The sequence below is a fragment of the Petaurus breviceps genome, unplaced genomic scaffold (genome assembly GCF_028583685.1).
Source record: "Petaurus breviceps papuanus isolate PSGF00001 unplaced genomic scaffold, PetGlider_PUasm1.0 229, whole genome shotgun sequence".
NCBI lineage: Eukaryota > Metazoa > Chordata > Mammalia > Diprotodontia > Petauridae > Petaurus > Petaurus breviceps.
The window spans coordinates 7390637-7406542 of NW_027185903.1; the positions used below are offsets into that span (position 1 = coordinate 7390637).

Here is a 15906-nt window from a genome sequence, read left to right on the forward strand (position 1 = left end):
CTTGACTCTGCCCAGCTTTAGCTCAGCTCTGCCATGTGGAAAAGAGGTGCAGCTGTATTTCGATAAGGGAAACCCCAAAAGGAAAGTGCAATGCTTCTTTCTCTTTTGGGGCCTTCACACCCAGGACGCTGTCATTTGCTACTCTTTCAGGTGTCATGATGAAGGATGATACTAAAATAGAAAAATATACACCGTAAAACCCCACAAACTACAGAATTTAAAAGCATATTAGTGCTGTGAAAAAATTTCATCGTGTGGCACAGGACAAAAGCTTGGTTGGGCAGATTTCACCACAAATAGGTAAAATCCTGAATAGGAAACCCTAAGGGTATTTTGATCTTTTATATACCCTAAGGGTATATAAAAGTTGCTTAATAATTCTTATTGCACTGACTTTCCTTCCTCAACAAATCTATCCATTAAAATGGGGTTTTGATTACCTACATATTTAATTTATCCAAGCTGTGTATTTAACAATGAGGAATGAATGCAAGCATGAATTGCCTAGGCTTCACTAACATCAACATAAAAAAGCCTAGTTAAAATGGCCAAAATTTATTTAACACATATCTTGTTATTATATTACTCACCACTTATACTACCTGAACCATTTGGAGTGGTCAGTTTGAATTACTTAACATTTAGAATTATATAATAATTAAAAAGAAATATAATTAAATTACTTTTAAGCAAATTCAGTTCTATTTAATACCTACCAGTAACAAGTATTCTCAGGTAGAGGTTCCTGAAAATGGGTTATTACTAACAGAACACAGAATGTAAGGGCTGGAATGAGGCTGTGAGGCTGACTACAGTGGCCTCTACCTGACCCAGAACCTCCTTTACCACAGCCTCCAAAAGGTGGCAACCCTGCAACCTACCTCTAGACCCCCAATGAAGAGAAAGCCACAGCCTCCTGAAACAGTCCAGCAAAACTTTTCTTTATATAACTTCTACCTATTTCTTCTGGTTGGTTGTTCCTGTGAGGCCAAGCAGAATAAATCTCTTCCCTACACTACCCTCCCCTTGCCCCCATTTCCACATGAAAACTTTTCAAATGCATCAAAATTTCTCATACCACCACTGGATCTTCATACTTTTCCAGACTAAACATCACTCATTAATTTAAGCAATTCTCATATGGTACATTCTCAAGTCCTCTCAATATCCTGACTTTTAGAAAGGTTCCAGTTAAGGCCTGAGCTAAGAAAATAGTAAAACCTGTTCACTTGCATCTGACTCTGTGACCTCATTGGAGATTTTCCTGGCAGAGAGACTGGAGGGCTTTGCCATTTCCTTCTCTAGCTTATTTTACAGATGACACACTGAGGCAAACTGGGTTAAGTAACTTGCCCAGGGTCACACAGCTGCTAATAAGTATCTGAAGGCAGATCTGAAGTCAAGACAATGAGTCTTCCTGACTCCAGGTCCAACACTCTATCGACTGCACCACCTATCTATTCATAGGCATATAGGAAAAAGGCAAATTTCAGCCCAAGTCACTTCAAGTGACCATGAATCCTAAGTTTGCAGTACCTGAATGACTAAAGTTTTAGCGTTCTTCTAAAATGTCAGTGTCATGTCAGAATTAACAAGATCTTTAATTATTTCTCCCACTGAAACAAAACCTTTTTCGTACCTATGCATATCAGCTAGTTTAGCCAATACTCGAGCAGCATTACTAAAACTCCTGTTCTTCTCAAAGTATCTCCAGAGTAAATCCATATAACGGACTTTGTTTTGATCAACCTTGGCCATACGGACCAGATGTGGCTCCAGAAATGGAGAAGCAATCTGGAAGATTTATAAAGTCAGTTAAAAGCATTTACTAATTGTTGAATATGTACACGCCACTGAAATAAAATTGCAAAACACACATCTTTTAAAGTGTAATTGTATCTCATTAAGGACATCAGGAACATAAAAACAAAATCTTAAAGAACAAGTAAAAAAAGTAGATAATGTTCATTAAAAAGGCCTTTTAAAAACATAATGCAAGTTCATTAGCAGTGCTGCTTTTAACAGGTTGTTCCCTATTGTATTTGAAGCAAGTTATACCATAACACTTAGACATAGACAGTCAAAGGCATACACACATTAGCTATTCCTGTCAACATTGAAGATGAGAACTCTAACTTGTTTCAGAATGAGAAAAGAAACAAATCTGTTCCATATTAACAAGTGATGAGAGAACACAATTCCTAATTCTTATATATGTATTTATTAGGTATGCGTAACCCTTACACTGATGAAAGAATTAAACATGAAGAAAAACCTCTCTCACCTGCAGCAGTTTATCTGCGAGATCCGCTTGTATCAGCCAGTTATAAAGAGCAATGCTAAAAAGCTCATCTTTAGACCGCTGAGCCAATCTAAGCATTTGTTCAAACTAAAGGGCAGAAAATATGCAATTAAAAAAATGGTAAAAATCCACTGATGATTGAGATGACCTAATATACATGGATATACACTAATTTAGTCATAAACATTATTAATAAACAGAAATTTGAGGTTTCTTCAGAGCCTCCAATGTATAGCAGTGTAGTTAATCAATGGCTCTGACACAATACAAGTCTGTCATGTGTTAGGAGCACTTCCCAAGAGATATGTTTTCCCCAAGGCTTCCTACACACCTCTACAAACTTTCAAAAACGCACTCCTGGGGCAGCTAGGTGCTCCAGTGAATAGAGCACTGGACCTGGAGTCAGGAGGACCTGAGTTCAAATCCAACCTCAGACACTTTAACACTTACTAGCTGTGTGCCCTTGGCCAAGACACTTAACCTCAACTGCCCTGCCTTCCCCTCTCCAAAACCCAACTCCTTACATGATGTCCTGCTTCTTCATTACTCAACATATTGGGGTCTGATGACAAAACTGGAGGACCTGGCTTTTTAGGCACACTCGGAGACTGAGGAGCAGCTTTACTCTGATTGACAAGTTCCTGGAGCGTATCAGTAATGCACTTGTAGCTATTCAACCTGTAAATATTTATAAAACATCACAGACATTTAGAAAAGGGCTTTAATTTTACTCGTATAATTTAAGTAAACATTTCAATTTGAGAAAAAATAATAGACGTGTATGAAGAACAATTATACACTCTATGCTTTTATTTTACACTAAAAGAACTCGAGGTCACAGTGATTTTAAACTTCCTTTGTGTGCTTCTGTTAAATAGCCATAATATACCGTGCAGACTTTTAGAAGCCCCATCCTAAATTTACAAAATAAATTAATTTATAATTTATTTATAGAACAGAAACTAATTTCAAATTATCACTAAAAATATAATTCATGATGAAGTAAAAAATGTTTTTAATAAACATATACAGGCAAATTAAAACTGAAACCATTTCAAATGTAAAAACAGTAACACAAAGCAGAATGTGTTGCCCTGATATACCATTAGGAGTGTCAACTATCAACTTGCCTCTCTTGGAAAGCCTGCAGTCCCACAGTGTCCTCTTCTGGCTCTCCATGTTTATAGAAATGGAGTCCAAGACCTTGAGGATCTTTTTTCTCCGCAGCCGTGAGGGAGAGCTCCACAACACCCTCATAAAAACGCACTAATGGAAAGGAAAAATGGGTTTGGAGATTATACTGATTAGCTGGCTATGAATCATGGAAATCTACATCTGAAGAATCTAAACTACAGGTCATCCAAAGGAAAGTAGATGCTTGGTGGGTGCAAAAAGGCTGCAGCACAATATCAAATGATGGAGAATACACACCAAAAAAATTGAAAATACATCATCCAAGAGATATATGACCAGACAAATGAGATGGGTGGCCTAGTGGATAGCACTGGACTTGGAGTCAGGAAAACCTGAATTCAAATCCTTCATCAGATATTTATTCCTGTGCTACCGTAGCCAGCATCAATTTCCTCACCTGTAAAATGGGGAAAACAGTTTACCTTATTGGGTTGATGTAACAATCAAATGAGAAAATAGATTTAAAATACTTGGCAAACTTTAAAATGCTATGTAAATGTTACCTATCATTAAAAAAAAAGGGCCATGACACAATGACTAACTGATTTGAGAGAACCAGTGATAAAGAATGCTACTTATTTCCTAACAGAGAAGTGGGAGACTAAACTTGCGGAATGTGACACATTTTTGGACACAGTCAACATAGGAATCTGTTCTTCTTGACTCTGAATACTTATTGTTATTATTTTAAGTGGGAAGGGGAGAAAGCAGGAGGGACAAAAAAGAGTATTAAGAAATCAATTAAAAATACATTAAAATGATATATAAAATGACATATTTTTAAGAAGGGATGGACCAATTCTGAAGTGCCAGGCTAGATAGCCTTTGTGCTATACTGCACCCCCCAGGATGCATCACTTAAAGAAGCAACCAGATAAGAGAACACAGATTCCCTGATAATTGAATAATTAAATACATCTCTTTTTCAGTAAGCATACAAGAATAATGTGTTATCTTCAAACTTCACATCTGGTTTCTTGGTGTCATCATTTTCACGATTATCATCATCAAAAGTTGATTCTTTTGTGTTCCACAGATAACATGACTCAAAGTACGAAAATACACAAGAAGATAAATACATTTCACAATTTTTTTCCCTACTTTTTAGTGTCTTGAAATTTTAGTATATCTGTGGTTTTCGGTTTTCAGTTCCTTGTTGGGGATGAAGAAATTCAAAACCATTCTCTACTTAACATCCTTCCTCCTAAATTGGCTCCTCCTTATTTTGTAGCACCATCAATCTTCTATTTTATCATTAATGCAGACTTTGATGCTTTTGTACCTTATCTTTTATATCTAGTGCCTGATCCAAGTCCTGCAAATATTACTCTCAATATCCACATCTGTTCCCTCCTCTTTGCTTTTTAATATCACCATGTTAGTATAGGCTCTTATTACTACTCACCCTTAATACTGAATAAACATTTTAAAAGGGATTATTATTTATTCCCTAATACTTCCTACAATAAGCTTTCCCATTTTTGCATCTCTAATGAAGCTGCTTCCCAAGCTAGAGATGTCTACTCTCTTCTTCTAACCTTGCTAAATTTCTTTCTGCTCTTCTATGAACTTTCTTCTATCATTCCTCAATTGGCAATTATCTCCCTCTTGAACTGCACATACCACTTTATGCTGCACTTCTCTTAAAGGCTCAATGTGTATTATTTTACATTTAGCTCTCTATTGCTCTTTCTTACACTCCTGTAGAGGGTGCCCAGGATTATAAGCTCCATGAAAGAAGAGATTTCTCTATTGTTTCTCCCAGTGGCTATAACAATGCTCTGTCAAACAACAGGTATAGCAATAAATACTGGCTGAATGGAATACAAATCCTAACTTTCTATCAAGTAAAATAAAGATCACTTTGAAGAAATTTTTTAAAAGTCATGTAATATATAAAAATTCAACTTCAAAATGTTTTTTAAAACCTAAGGGAAAAAAATGTATGTATGTAAAAAAAAAAATACACACACACACACACACACACACACACACAGAGTAGTTTGTTTAGACCAAGGTGGAAAAAGGAATAGAGTGAAAAGTTTCAACTGTCAAAACAAAAAGCACTGAAATGTTTGTAGAAAGCAGTGCTGATGTCACATATTCACTGGGACCAATACAGGACACACTCTGATGCCACCATATTAGGTTCATTAAAACGGAGGAGGGTAAAGACCGTATACCAAGCACAACTAAACTAAAGGTTCAGTTCCTTAGCTACTTAAAGATAAATCTTTGTCAAGATGCTCTCCAGCTATAACTTCTCTTATTTGTTGTGCTTCTGTATTCTATTGTCCAACCTCGAAATATAAAAGGCACTTTGCTTCTCACCTTGTCTATATTGAGCACAAACATTGGAAAGATCCACTTGATTACTAATTTTCTGATATTCCTTCAGTGATTCCCTTAACATTCTTTCCTTTTCAGGTTTGCTTTGAACTTGTCGAGAGCGCTGAAGAAGCTCATTTGCCTAAACATAAATAGATAATCAGACTATGCAAAAATGTGTACAAGCTGAAGAAATATTCCAATATATTAAATCTAGGCTAGAACACACACCTTGCTCTATTATCATTAAAATGTAAAAATTTTACAAACTTGATTCTTCAGTTTAGTGTTAGGCAGAAAGTAAGTCATGTGATAAATGATCTTTAATAAAAGTTAAGAAATCAAACTTATGTTTGCTATCCCTAGATAAAAGTGACAAAGATAACTTTATAATATTTTTCACCTAGAAGAAGAAAGAATATTGCTTTAATTCACTATATGGGTAGATTATGAATAAAAGCCTACATTTGTTTGGGGACAGGTGCCTTTGAATCCCTATTTATAAAAAAAAAAATGAGGATAATAATGGCATTATCTATCTCACAGGGTAATTTTGAGAAATAATATAATGAAAATGACAAAAATATATATAGTCCTTTATGATCTGAAAATGCATTACATACATGATTTCATTTGAGCCTCATAAGGCAGGCACTACAGATGTTATCATCATCAATGTTTTATAGAAAAGCACTCTGTAAACCTTAAAGGGCTATATAAATGAGAGTTATTCATTAATAAATATAATTCCATTATTATTATTAGGTAAATTTCCTAATATTTGATTAAACTGAATTTTTACTCCAACTCTGTCCTGTACTTTTAAGAAGTGTTTTATATTTTAATTTAATTTCAGGCATTCAGATACGAACACATTTTTTAGTATAAAACAGAAAGATTTTAAGATAAATCCTTAAGTCCTCTTTACATCTTTGATCATCTAGTCTAACAAATTCATTATAAAGATAATAACAATGAAGCCCAGAGAAGTAAAGCTTATAGAATGCTCAAGGTCATACAAGTGAGTCCATGTCTAGGGCTCCACTAACCAGTAACACCTTCCTAAATCCTGGACCCTTTTTAGTAATGCTCACACCTTAGAACAAATTGCATCATCTGTGCTATACAGAAGAGGGCAGATGTCTTGTAAGTGTGAGCTGATGCCATCCACAGCAGCATTGTCTCTGATATAACAGTTGATAAGAGAAGCAATCAATGCTCCAGTCAGCTCTTTGTCTCTAATGACCAGGTCTTTGAAAGTAGTGATCTTCAACTGTTCCTGAAATTCCTAAAAGAAAAAAAATTACCACTCCGTATTTGAAAAGTAGAGAAGCCTCGCACTTCCGACCAACATTACATATGCACAAATTTCTCTCCAGTAGATAAAAATCCCCAAATATCAACTAAATTCATAATACAAAGGAAATGTCATTCTTAAATAAACCATAAAATCACTGCATCTGAACTAGAAGGAATTTTAGAGAACCAAGATGCCCCTCCCCCACTTTATGGATGAGAAAACAAAGGCACAGAGAAATTAATTGTCCAACCTTAGTAGGCTGGGACTAAAGCCCAGGCTTCCGGCTGCCAATCAACTCTTTTGAACACATCTTTACAGCCTGTTAGCTATCTATCCTAACTGGATAACAACAGGAACCTAGGGAGTCCAAAACGTCAAACAATTCAAAACTTATTCACATTTACCTTTTTAATCCATTATGTGACTGGGATAAGGGTGGGGGGGCTAGGAGGGGAGGAGCAGCAAATTATGTTTTCTATATATAGGCTATTATTTACTTTGCATTTCCAAAGCACACACCATATGATGATGAAGGAAGGCCCGGAAGATTGGTGACAGAGAAAGCTAGCCAGAGATATCCCTCAGATAAATTACAAAGTGAATACTGAATTGCTGGTATGTTATCAATAACCTTAAAGCCTACCTCAAATTACAGTGCATGCCAAATAAAGCTAAAACCTATTATTTAGGTTAGCACTGAGCATATGTTTTCATCAATAAGCAAAACATATCTGATGAAATACCACCCTGAGTTTTCTAAACCTCAAAAAGAATAAGAATGTACCCAAGAAAATAACTTTATCCGATAAATAAGGAATAATAATAATAATCTCTTCTAAGAACTCTTACTTAGGGTAAGGAATCACTATGAACCAGAACAATATGAACACACACACACACACACACACACACACACAAACACCATTATTATAAATTAATTAAATCTCCAAAATAACTGACTCCTCTAAACTGTAAATAAATGTCAAGCATATCTGAAGAAACAATCTGAACTCTTCTGTTAATATATTACATGCATGAACAAAAAATACCTTCTGAAGCTCTCCTACAATGACAGTGAATTGATGTTCGCACAGGAGTTTCCATAAAGCCAAAGCCTGGTATGATTTGCGAACTAATTGCTGGATACCCTGAAGTGAAATTTTTTCACTCACTTGAGCCTCTGCTGGAAAAATAAAACTTAGGGAGTTTCATAATAAAGATCAATGTAAAACAGGACAGTGGTGAAGTGACATGCTTAGCACGCAGGTAGAGAGAATGGTAATGAAGAAGACTGCGGAGCAGTCGTTTTTCCATCTTTTCTGTGCCATGGTTCTCTCTGACGCTCTGGAGAAGCCCTTCTCAGAATATCTTAAAATGCATAAGATGAAATTCAAAATATTACAAAGGAAAACAATTATACTGAAACACATTTATTAAAATAATTTAAAAATCAGTTCAAGGACCCATGGTTAATAATGCTTATGTGCACAGTTGCTGACATTAGATTTCTAAGATGTTTCAGGAGCTGCAATTACTGCACACCACAGGACACTATCATCAATATAAAATGAAAATTGTAAGAGTAGGGACAATACTCATCCCCAGGAAAGCTTTTATAGTTGCAACACTTGACTAAGATGCATAGGATTCAAAGTCTGATGAGTTTTTACAAAATTGGAGCTCCTTAGAAGGCATCATATATCCATTCTATGGTTGTGAACATTTTATTATTACTCCAAAAAAAGAAATTCTACATCCTAAGTTTCTTTTTGCTTCTCTTTTGGATACTACTCACTGGGGCCATGTCATTGTTGGTTTAGTACTTCCACGAAAGTGAAAAAAAAGAAAAAAGATCAGGGTGAAATCCATATCAGTTTATTTTGTGTAGGTCTAAAAAAAATCTTAGCATGATAAAATCTTTACTTTTTAAAAAAAATTATGATTAAATTAAAAAAAAAGATTTTGATGGAAAAAATGTGAAAGCACTTTAAAAAATATTTTACAGATATCAGGTTATTATCATTAATTGCAGTTTAACCCAGTAACTAGGAAAATGACAGTAATTTTATGCTGTCATGTGAATGTCTTAAATTGACTCATTCCAATCTATTAGAGTGGGAGTAGGCCCTCTTTTATCTGTTTCAAAACCAAGAACAGAATTTTGTACAATGCAGGAAATTAATATTTGTCAATTGGCAAATCTAACTGAGACTCTAGGTTAGAAATATGCACATTTTATTTTTCAAGAATAACAAACTATAGGGACCGCCAGGTGGCACAGTGAGTTAGAGCCCTGGCCCCAGTGTTGGGAGACCTGGGATTGGTTCTGGCCTCCGATACTAGGCACCCACAGAAAAATAATAACTGGCCATGTAACCTTGAGTAAGTTACTTAACCCCGATTGCTTAAAAAAAAAAATAAGAATAATATACCATGGAATTTCCTCTGTAATTCCTGCTGCATTTGTTGAGAACTTCCATTTTCAGGACGCATGAATCCAATCAGTCTCTGTTGCACTCTGGCAGGGGTAGTACTGAAATTGAAATAAAAAATTTAGGCATCTGAAATAAATGAAGAAACTTCACTGAATTACATTAATTTTTCCTTCACACTTGAAGTTCTAAATACTTGGTATGAAGAATGGTGGTAAAAGAAAGTATAAGAGTATACTATCAGAGCTATATGTCTCCTTTAATATTCCCAAGGAAAAGAAATTATGAGAAACTGAGAGAAAAATAATAAAGCATGTCAAATATTTGGGCATAAACCCAAACTCAAAAGATTACAAAAGATAATATGAAGACTGCATGACAATTTTGGCAGAAATCAAGGTGAAACAAATAAATGAGGGAATATTCCTCACTAATATTTAGGTGAAGCAAATATAGTAGGTTCACTTTATCTGAGAATGATTGGTACTGGAAAAATGCCACTGAAAGTGAATTTGTTTAAGACACGGATCAATATTTTATAGTAAATATGAAAAGATGGTTTGAATCAAACTTTATAGTTAAAAATGAAACAAAAACGATTAATTTAAAATAAAAAAATTTTTAAAAAGACAAATTGAGTTCTTACTGTGGGTTCCCTATGGGTCCACCTGCAAACTGTGAATTTCTGTCCAGAAATTCTTGCAAACCTTTTAGCTCCTGTAGCACTGATTCTAGCAGCTGAGGTGGTACACTACTTTCAATCTAAAAATAAGAGGAACATTTTAAAAAGCTGAAAAACTTTACATTACAAAATAAAATATGCAGTAACTTGAACATTCAGTATTGAATAAAAATAACTTGATGGGTTCATTGTGAGAAGCAAGATTTTTCAAAAACAACCAATAGATTCATACTGAGACTAGAACAAAGGGGTTAGTAGATAAACAAATATGGAAATAAAACAGCATCAGAGCTGAAAGGATGACAGATAACTTTTGTGTTAAAAAAAAAGACAAGCAAAAAAGAGAAATATTCTGGGCTTATATTTTGTAAATCAATCCATAAACATGTATTAAGCACCTACTATGTGTCAGGCACTGTGCTAAGTGCTGGGCATACACAAAGAGAGTTCCAGGTCCCTTCAGCTGTGTGTCATCATCTATAAAATAAAGATTTTGGCCCTGGTGACCTGTAAGATCGCTAAGACTGATTCTGATCTGATGGAGCACAAAGATAAACAAGACAGTTCCAATTCTATAATCTTTAGTAGCAGATAAAAGAGGGCATCAGAAAGGTCACCCGGAAAGGTCACCAACTCAATACAACTAGAAGATTTATATACACATATATACACACACATACATGTATACATACATATATATAATGTACATGGCTTATCTAAAAAATTTTAAATCATTACATTTAAACTGTTTTAATTTGAGATAAATCAAGAGGTACACATAAAAATGTTTCTCATTTAAAAACCTAATACATGTTCAGACACAGTTAGTTTATCAATTTGGTTTCCTTGATTATATTTATTTATTTGGGAGGACTCAAGACAATTATTAGGAGTCCCTGTAAAGTGACAGTAATATTTAAAAAGAAAGAATCAATAAAATGTATAAAAATAAGAGGATTAAAAAAAGAGCCTACTAAATACGAAGAAAAAAACTAAAAATTGGCACCCCACACTTACCGCAATAATCTCTCTGTTGCCACTCTTGAATACTCTCTCCACAACTAAACTTGCATCCCAAATATTTCTGAAGCACAGAAGAATATTTTAATTAACTATTGCACTGACTCAATAAAAAAATTCTAAGCACTGTTAATGACTTTCATCTAGTATATCAATTAAAAAACACAATGCTGAAGAAATTAACTGCTTTTATACTTGACATATCCCCAAAAGTCAAATTTACTTCATTTGCTAAACTTTTGTTGAGAGAAGATAATGTAAGTTGCAGTTTATGTAAGTCTGCTAAAAGAAACTCTTGAAGGGCAGCTAGGTGGTGCAATGAATAGAGCACCAACTGTTTAGTAAGGAGGACCTGAGTTCAAATCCAGCCAACAGACACTTAACACTTACTAGCTGTGTGATCTTGGGCAAGCACTTAACCCCAATTGCCCTGCCTTTCCCCCTCCAAAAAAACAAACAAAAAAAAGACTTAAAAAAAAAAAAAAGAGAGACTCTTGAAATCATCCTGGTGAAATATATGGAAAAGCAGTTACATAAGATGATGTAGGTAGAAGTAAGCAGAACCAGGAAAAACATACACAACTACAACAATGTAAAATAACTTTTTTAAGGAAATGTAACAGTGTAATTATAATAATCAAACCTGGCCCTGGAAAAGAGTTAAGAAAATGCCCCTCCCATTCTTTTCTGTACACTCTAGGTGTGAAATATTGCAAATGGTACAGGAATTAGTTGATATATTAGTTGGCTAGACCGACTTGTTTTTCCTATTTCCTTATTCTCTCTTATAAGGCATAACTTGCTCAGTATGAGAAGGGAGACAATCCTGCCCCTTCCCCCCTCCCCCCCGTTGTTGTTTTGTTTAATTGTTTCCAGGGATTTTATTTTCTGTTTTGTTTAAACAAAATTTATTATCAACTAAAAAAATGGAAAAAAAACAACAACAACCCTATATTGTATTTTAAGTTATAATGAATGGTCAAAGAATACATTTTCCTTAAGTAACTTACCCCATAATTCGAGAGAAGTAAATGCAAATACCATTGTGTTTTCCAGAATACACAACCTCTGGCCCAGTCATAGAAGCAATACTTGTAGAAGGCTGAGACAATTGGCTTCCAGTAAGATACACTGGTGTTGACATGGCAGGAGAGTGCACACCTAGGACACATATAAATCCTTTAAAAAGTTTCCAAATCTTCCCAGATAAATGTTTTTCCTCATGTGAATAACACAATTAAGTAGACATTTGGTTTGGTTTTCCTTAATGCCCAATTCAAGTCCGAATGTGGGACCCTGAAATATCTATGTCATGTGAGAGGAATGCTAGGTACAAGTAAAGAAGACTGACAATATCGTTCCTATCTCTTCAGTCTGGAACATGATTACGTAGGAGCTGCTTCAGAACTTGTTCACCCTAGCACCTGGGTAAGAGATCTGCCACGAATAACACCAAGGGCATTCTGTCAAATTGAGCCCCACTGTTGCCCTGGGGTAATGGCAGCTGTAATGTCCTTCTGCCAACCAGTCTATTTTCATTCACTTCTTGAATGTCTGCAAATTAAACTGCAGTTGGAAAAGAGTGTTAAGGAAGAGAAACTTCCACTGCTAATGCGAGGGGCAAAAATGTAAAATATTAACCAAAGAATATTTAGGGTAGGTTTTAGCTTATCAATACTTGTAAGTCTAAAACAGATAAAGTAAAGTACCTGGAGATGGTGTTCCCAAAAAGGATGGATTAGGATATGGACTACTGACAGGAATAGGGGAACCTAAAAATAAAATCAGAACATATTTATGAAGAAACATAAAAACCTTTGGAAATAGACTCTATATAGGAGGAAGGACCCCTCAAGCCCAAAGGGCTTGTGAGCACCATATCCCCACAGGAAGGCCAGGGAAGCTGAACATTCCCCATGGAATTTATTGGAGGCAAAATAATTCAATAACATGATTGTAGCTTTCTCAGAATTCACACTTTGGGGAATGCTGATGCAAAGTTTTAGTCATCAACGAACCATGTTTTTGGAAATGATGCCAACATGTTAGCAAATTTAAGATATAAGATGACAACACATATGTATGTTCTTCCATAAAAAAACAAGCAATAATTAAAACAGAATGAAATGCATTCAGTGTTTAAAAAGAAACTGAAACAGTTTAATTTGGGTGTTTCATACTCACTAGGATAGACAGGAGACCCCAAGATGGGTCCAACATTACTTGGAGGAGGAAGAGCTGATGGAAATCGCATCTGTGCCTCTCCACCATACCTATTTTAATAGACAAACCCTGAGTTATTTCATTCAATATATATATATATATTATTCAGAGATCATGTTAGGTTCAAAATGTTTAAGAGGCAAAAGTATTATACTAAAATATACTTCTTAAAATTCCATCAACCATATGCCCATTATAAACATTTCTCTATGCAAAATAGCAATGTAATTTCCATGTAAGGCTGTCTTTTGCTTTTATTTCTAAAATCACACTGCATTCTTTCTAAAAATAGTTTTTTTCACAGAAAACATATATAAGACACATTTCTTTTGAACTATTTAAAGTCCTTCACTGTCACTAAAATTTGACTAATCAGAGTATAAATAGCAGAAGTTTAAGAACTGAAAGAGAAGTAATTCATTTCAACTTCTACTTGATGCATGAATCCACTCTATATGACTGAAAAGTAGACTTGAGGGTAGGAAAAAGAAACTCACTATCTTTCCCATTTCAAAACTAGTTCATTACTTTTTTGTATAGCTCTGTTTTATGCATACATGCACATACACATTAACACACACAAGCACATACATGCTGAACTGAAATCTACTTCCTTGTAATTTCTAGTCACTGTTCTCAGGAACCAAGCAGAATCAATCTAATTCTTCCTCATCAACATTCCACTGGGGGCTTATATCTCAAGGTTAATCAGAAAAATGAAGGTAATGGGAATTAAGAGTAGGAAAAGCTTTAGTCAATCTAGTCCCCTCCTATTAGAAACGAGGAAACCAAAGATGTTAAATAAACTGCTCATAGTCACTCCAGTACTAAGTGGAATGGCCTGGTTTCAAACTGGGTCCTTTGGTTTTGAAGCCTATGGAGCTCTTTGTCCTAACGGAACCTGGATTTCCTAACAGATTTAACAAACTAGACTCACAAAATGTTACCAGAATGCAAAAAAATAAAAGAGGGAGAGAAAGGAGGAAAAAAGAAAAAAGAATAAGATGAAAGAGATTGTGGCACCTGAGGTTTAGTTTAGGAGGAAATGAGAAAGGAGGTGAAGGTTACCATTTATTATTTTCATATGGGCTACATTAATGTGATTTGTTCAATTTTAATGGTCCCTGATCAAGGGCAATTTTGTTCTCTTATCCTCTTAGCATCTCTAAGGAAGGTAAATGGCATAAAGCTCTTTTACAAATGTTTACTGATTGATATTCAACTTATTGTTCAAGAGCTACTCAATAACAGTCTAAACTTGAAACTAGCTCTAATGCTGGTCCTTTTCCAACAATATTTTAATTTTAAAACTACAATTCCAGGATTCAGAGATACAACTGAAACAATAGTGACAACATAAACATTGATCTGTATACCTGAAAAATGCACGAGTAGCCCAAGCAGATACCTCTCTATCACAGGCAGCAGTGGAGCAAGCCAGGATAAGGCAAGTTGCACAAGCCTGGTCCTCCTATAGGAAATACTACCATCCATAAATATTGCAAGTATCAAAACATATAAATATATTTTAGTCATTTTATGCTAAAAAAAAACTGATCATACTATTTTTAAAAACATATATCCCATAATATTATAGTACGTATTTCTTAGTTTATTAATAGTACTACTCCTAGTTTATTCCCTAGTTTAATCCAGATTTCTTCATGTATGGATTATCTCCTACTTAATGTCCTACTACTCAGAAAAAAGTAATGTGTTGTGGCATGAAAGTCTCCTTAGTATTTAACCCTAACAGTTGTTTTGGTTTATTCTGAGTTATAGTTGTTTTTTTTAAAGCAATTGATATCTTTCTTACTATAGGTTACTTTTCCCCCTGTGATAGGATAAAGTACATTCTATGTTTTGTAAAGTCAAATTAATGAAACAGAAAAAGTTGTATTTACCACTTAAAATAACAATAGGACCCTAGCTTGCTATAACATGGACTAAAGTACGTTGATTAAATCTATCCACAGGAAAAAATCAGAACAGACCTCAATAAGGACTCTAAAATACAGTTCTGTTCCCAAACATCAGTATAGAAAGACAAAATTAGAGCTACTAAAGAAATAAAAACAAATACAAAAAGAATAAGGAATGAAACTGTTTGACTTTGTTATTCTTCAGCATCATAGTAACGCTCATTTTAAAACAAGATAAGTTTGGGGCACCTAGGTGGCACAGTGAATAGAACACTGGCCCAAGAGTCAGGAGGACCTGAGTTCAAATGTGACCTCTGGCACTTGACACACTTACTAGCTGTGTGACCTTGGGAAAGTCATTTACCCCAATTACCTTGCCTTCTCCACTCCAAAACAAACAAATAGAAGTTTAACTAACGTGGCTCACCTGGGCTTATTATTTAAGCTGAAATTTCAGAGCGTATAATAAACATGAGGTAAAAAACAACCACCTATTGGCCACC

The 15906-nt window shown here is 34.9% G+C and overlaps 1 protein-coding gene across 2 annotated transcripts in view; it reads right to left on the reverse strand.

Moving 5' to 3' along the window:
• The window catches only part of NUP155 (nucleoporin 155), a 52890-nt gene that overhangs the window by 12604 nt on the left and 24380 nt on the right, over positions 1-15906 (reverse strand). The window contains exons 15-28 of one of the 2 annotated variants that reach the window (XM_069096169.1): positions 14858-14952; positions 13443-13531; positions 12968-13030; positions 12269-12419; positions 11256-11322; positions 10203-10318; positions 9557-9657; positions 8174-8304; positions 6921-7112; positions 5828-5966; positions 3433-3568; positions 2827-2980; positions 2285-2389; positions 1640-1794 (exon numbers count right to left, since the gene is read on the reverse strand). In XM_069096169.1, the coding sequence (XP_068952270.1) occupies positions 1640-1794; positions 2285-2389; positions 2827-2980; positions 3433-3568; positions 5828-5966; positions 6921-7112; positions 8174-8304; positions 9557-9657; positions 10203-10318; positions 11256-11322; positions 12269-12419; positions 12968-13030; positions 13443-13531; positions 14858-14952 (1694 nt within the window). Of the gene's footprint in view, positions 1-1639; positions 1795-2284; positions 2390-2826; positions 2981-3432; positions 3569-5827; positions 5967-6920; positions 7113-8173; positions 8308-9556; positions 9658-10202; positions 10319-11255; positions 11323-12268; positions 12420-12967; positions 13031-13442; positions 13532-14857; positions 14953-15906 lie in introns of both variants that reach the window. The other variant, XM_069096168.1, reaches the window with a different exon arrangement.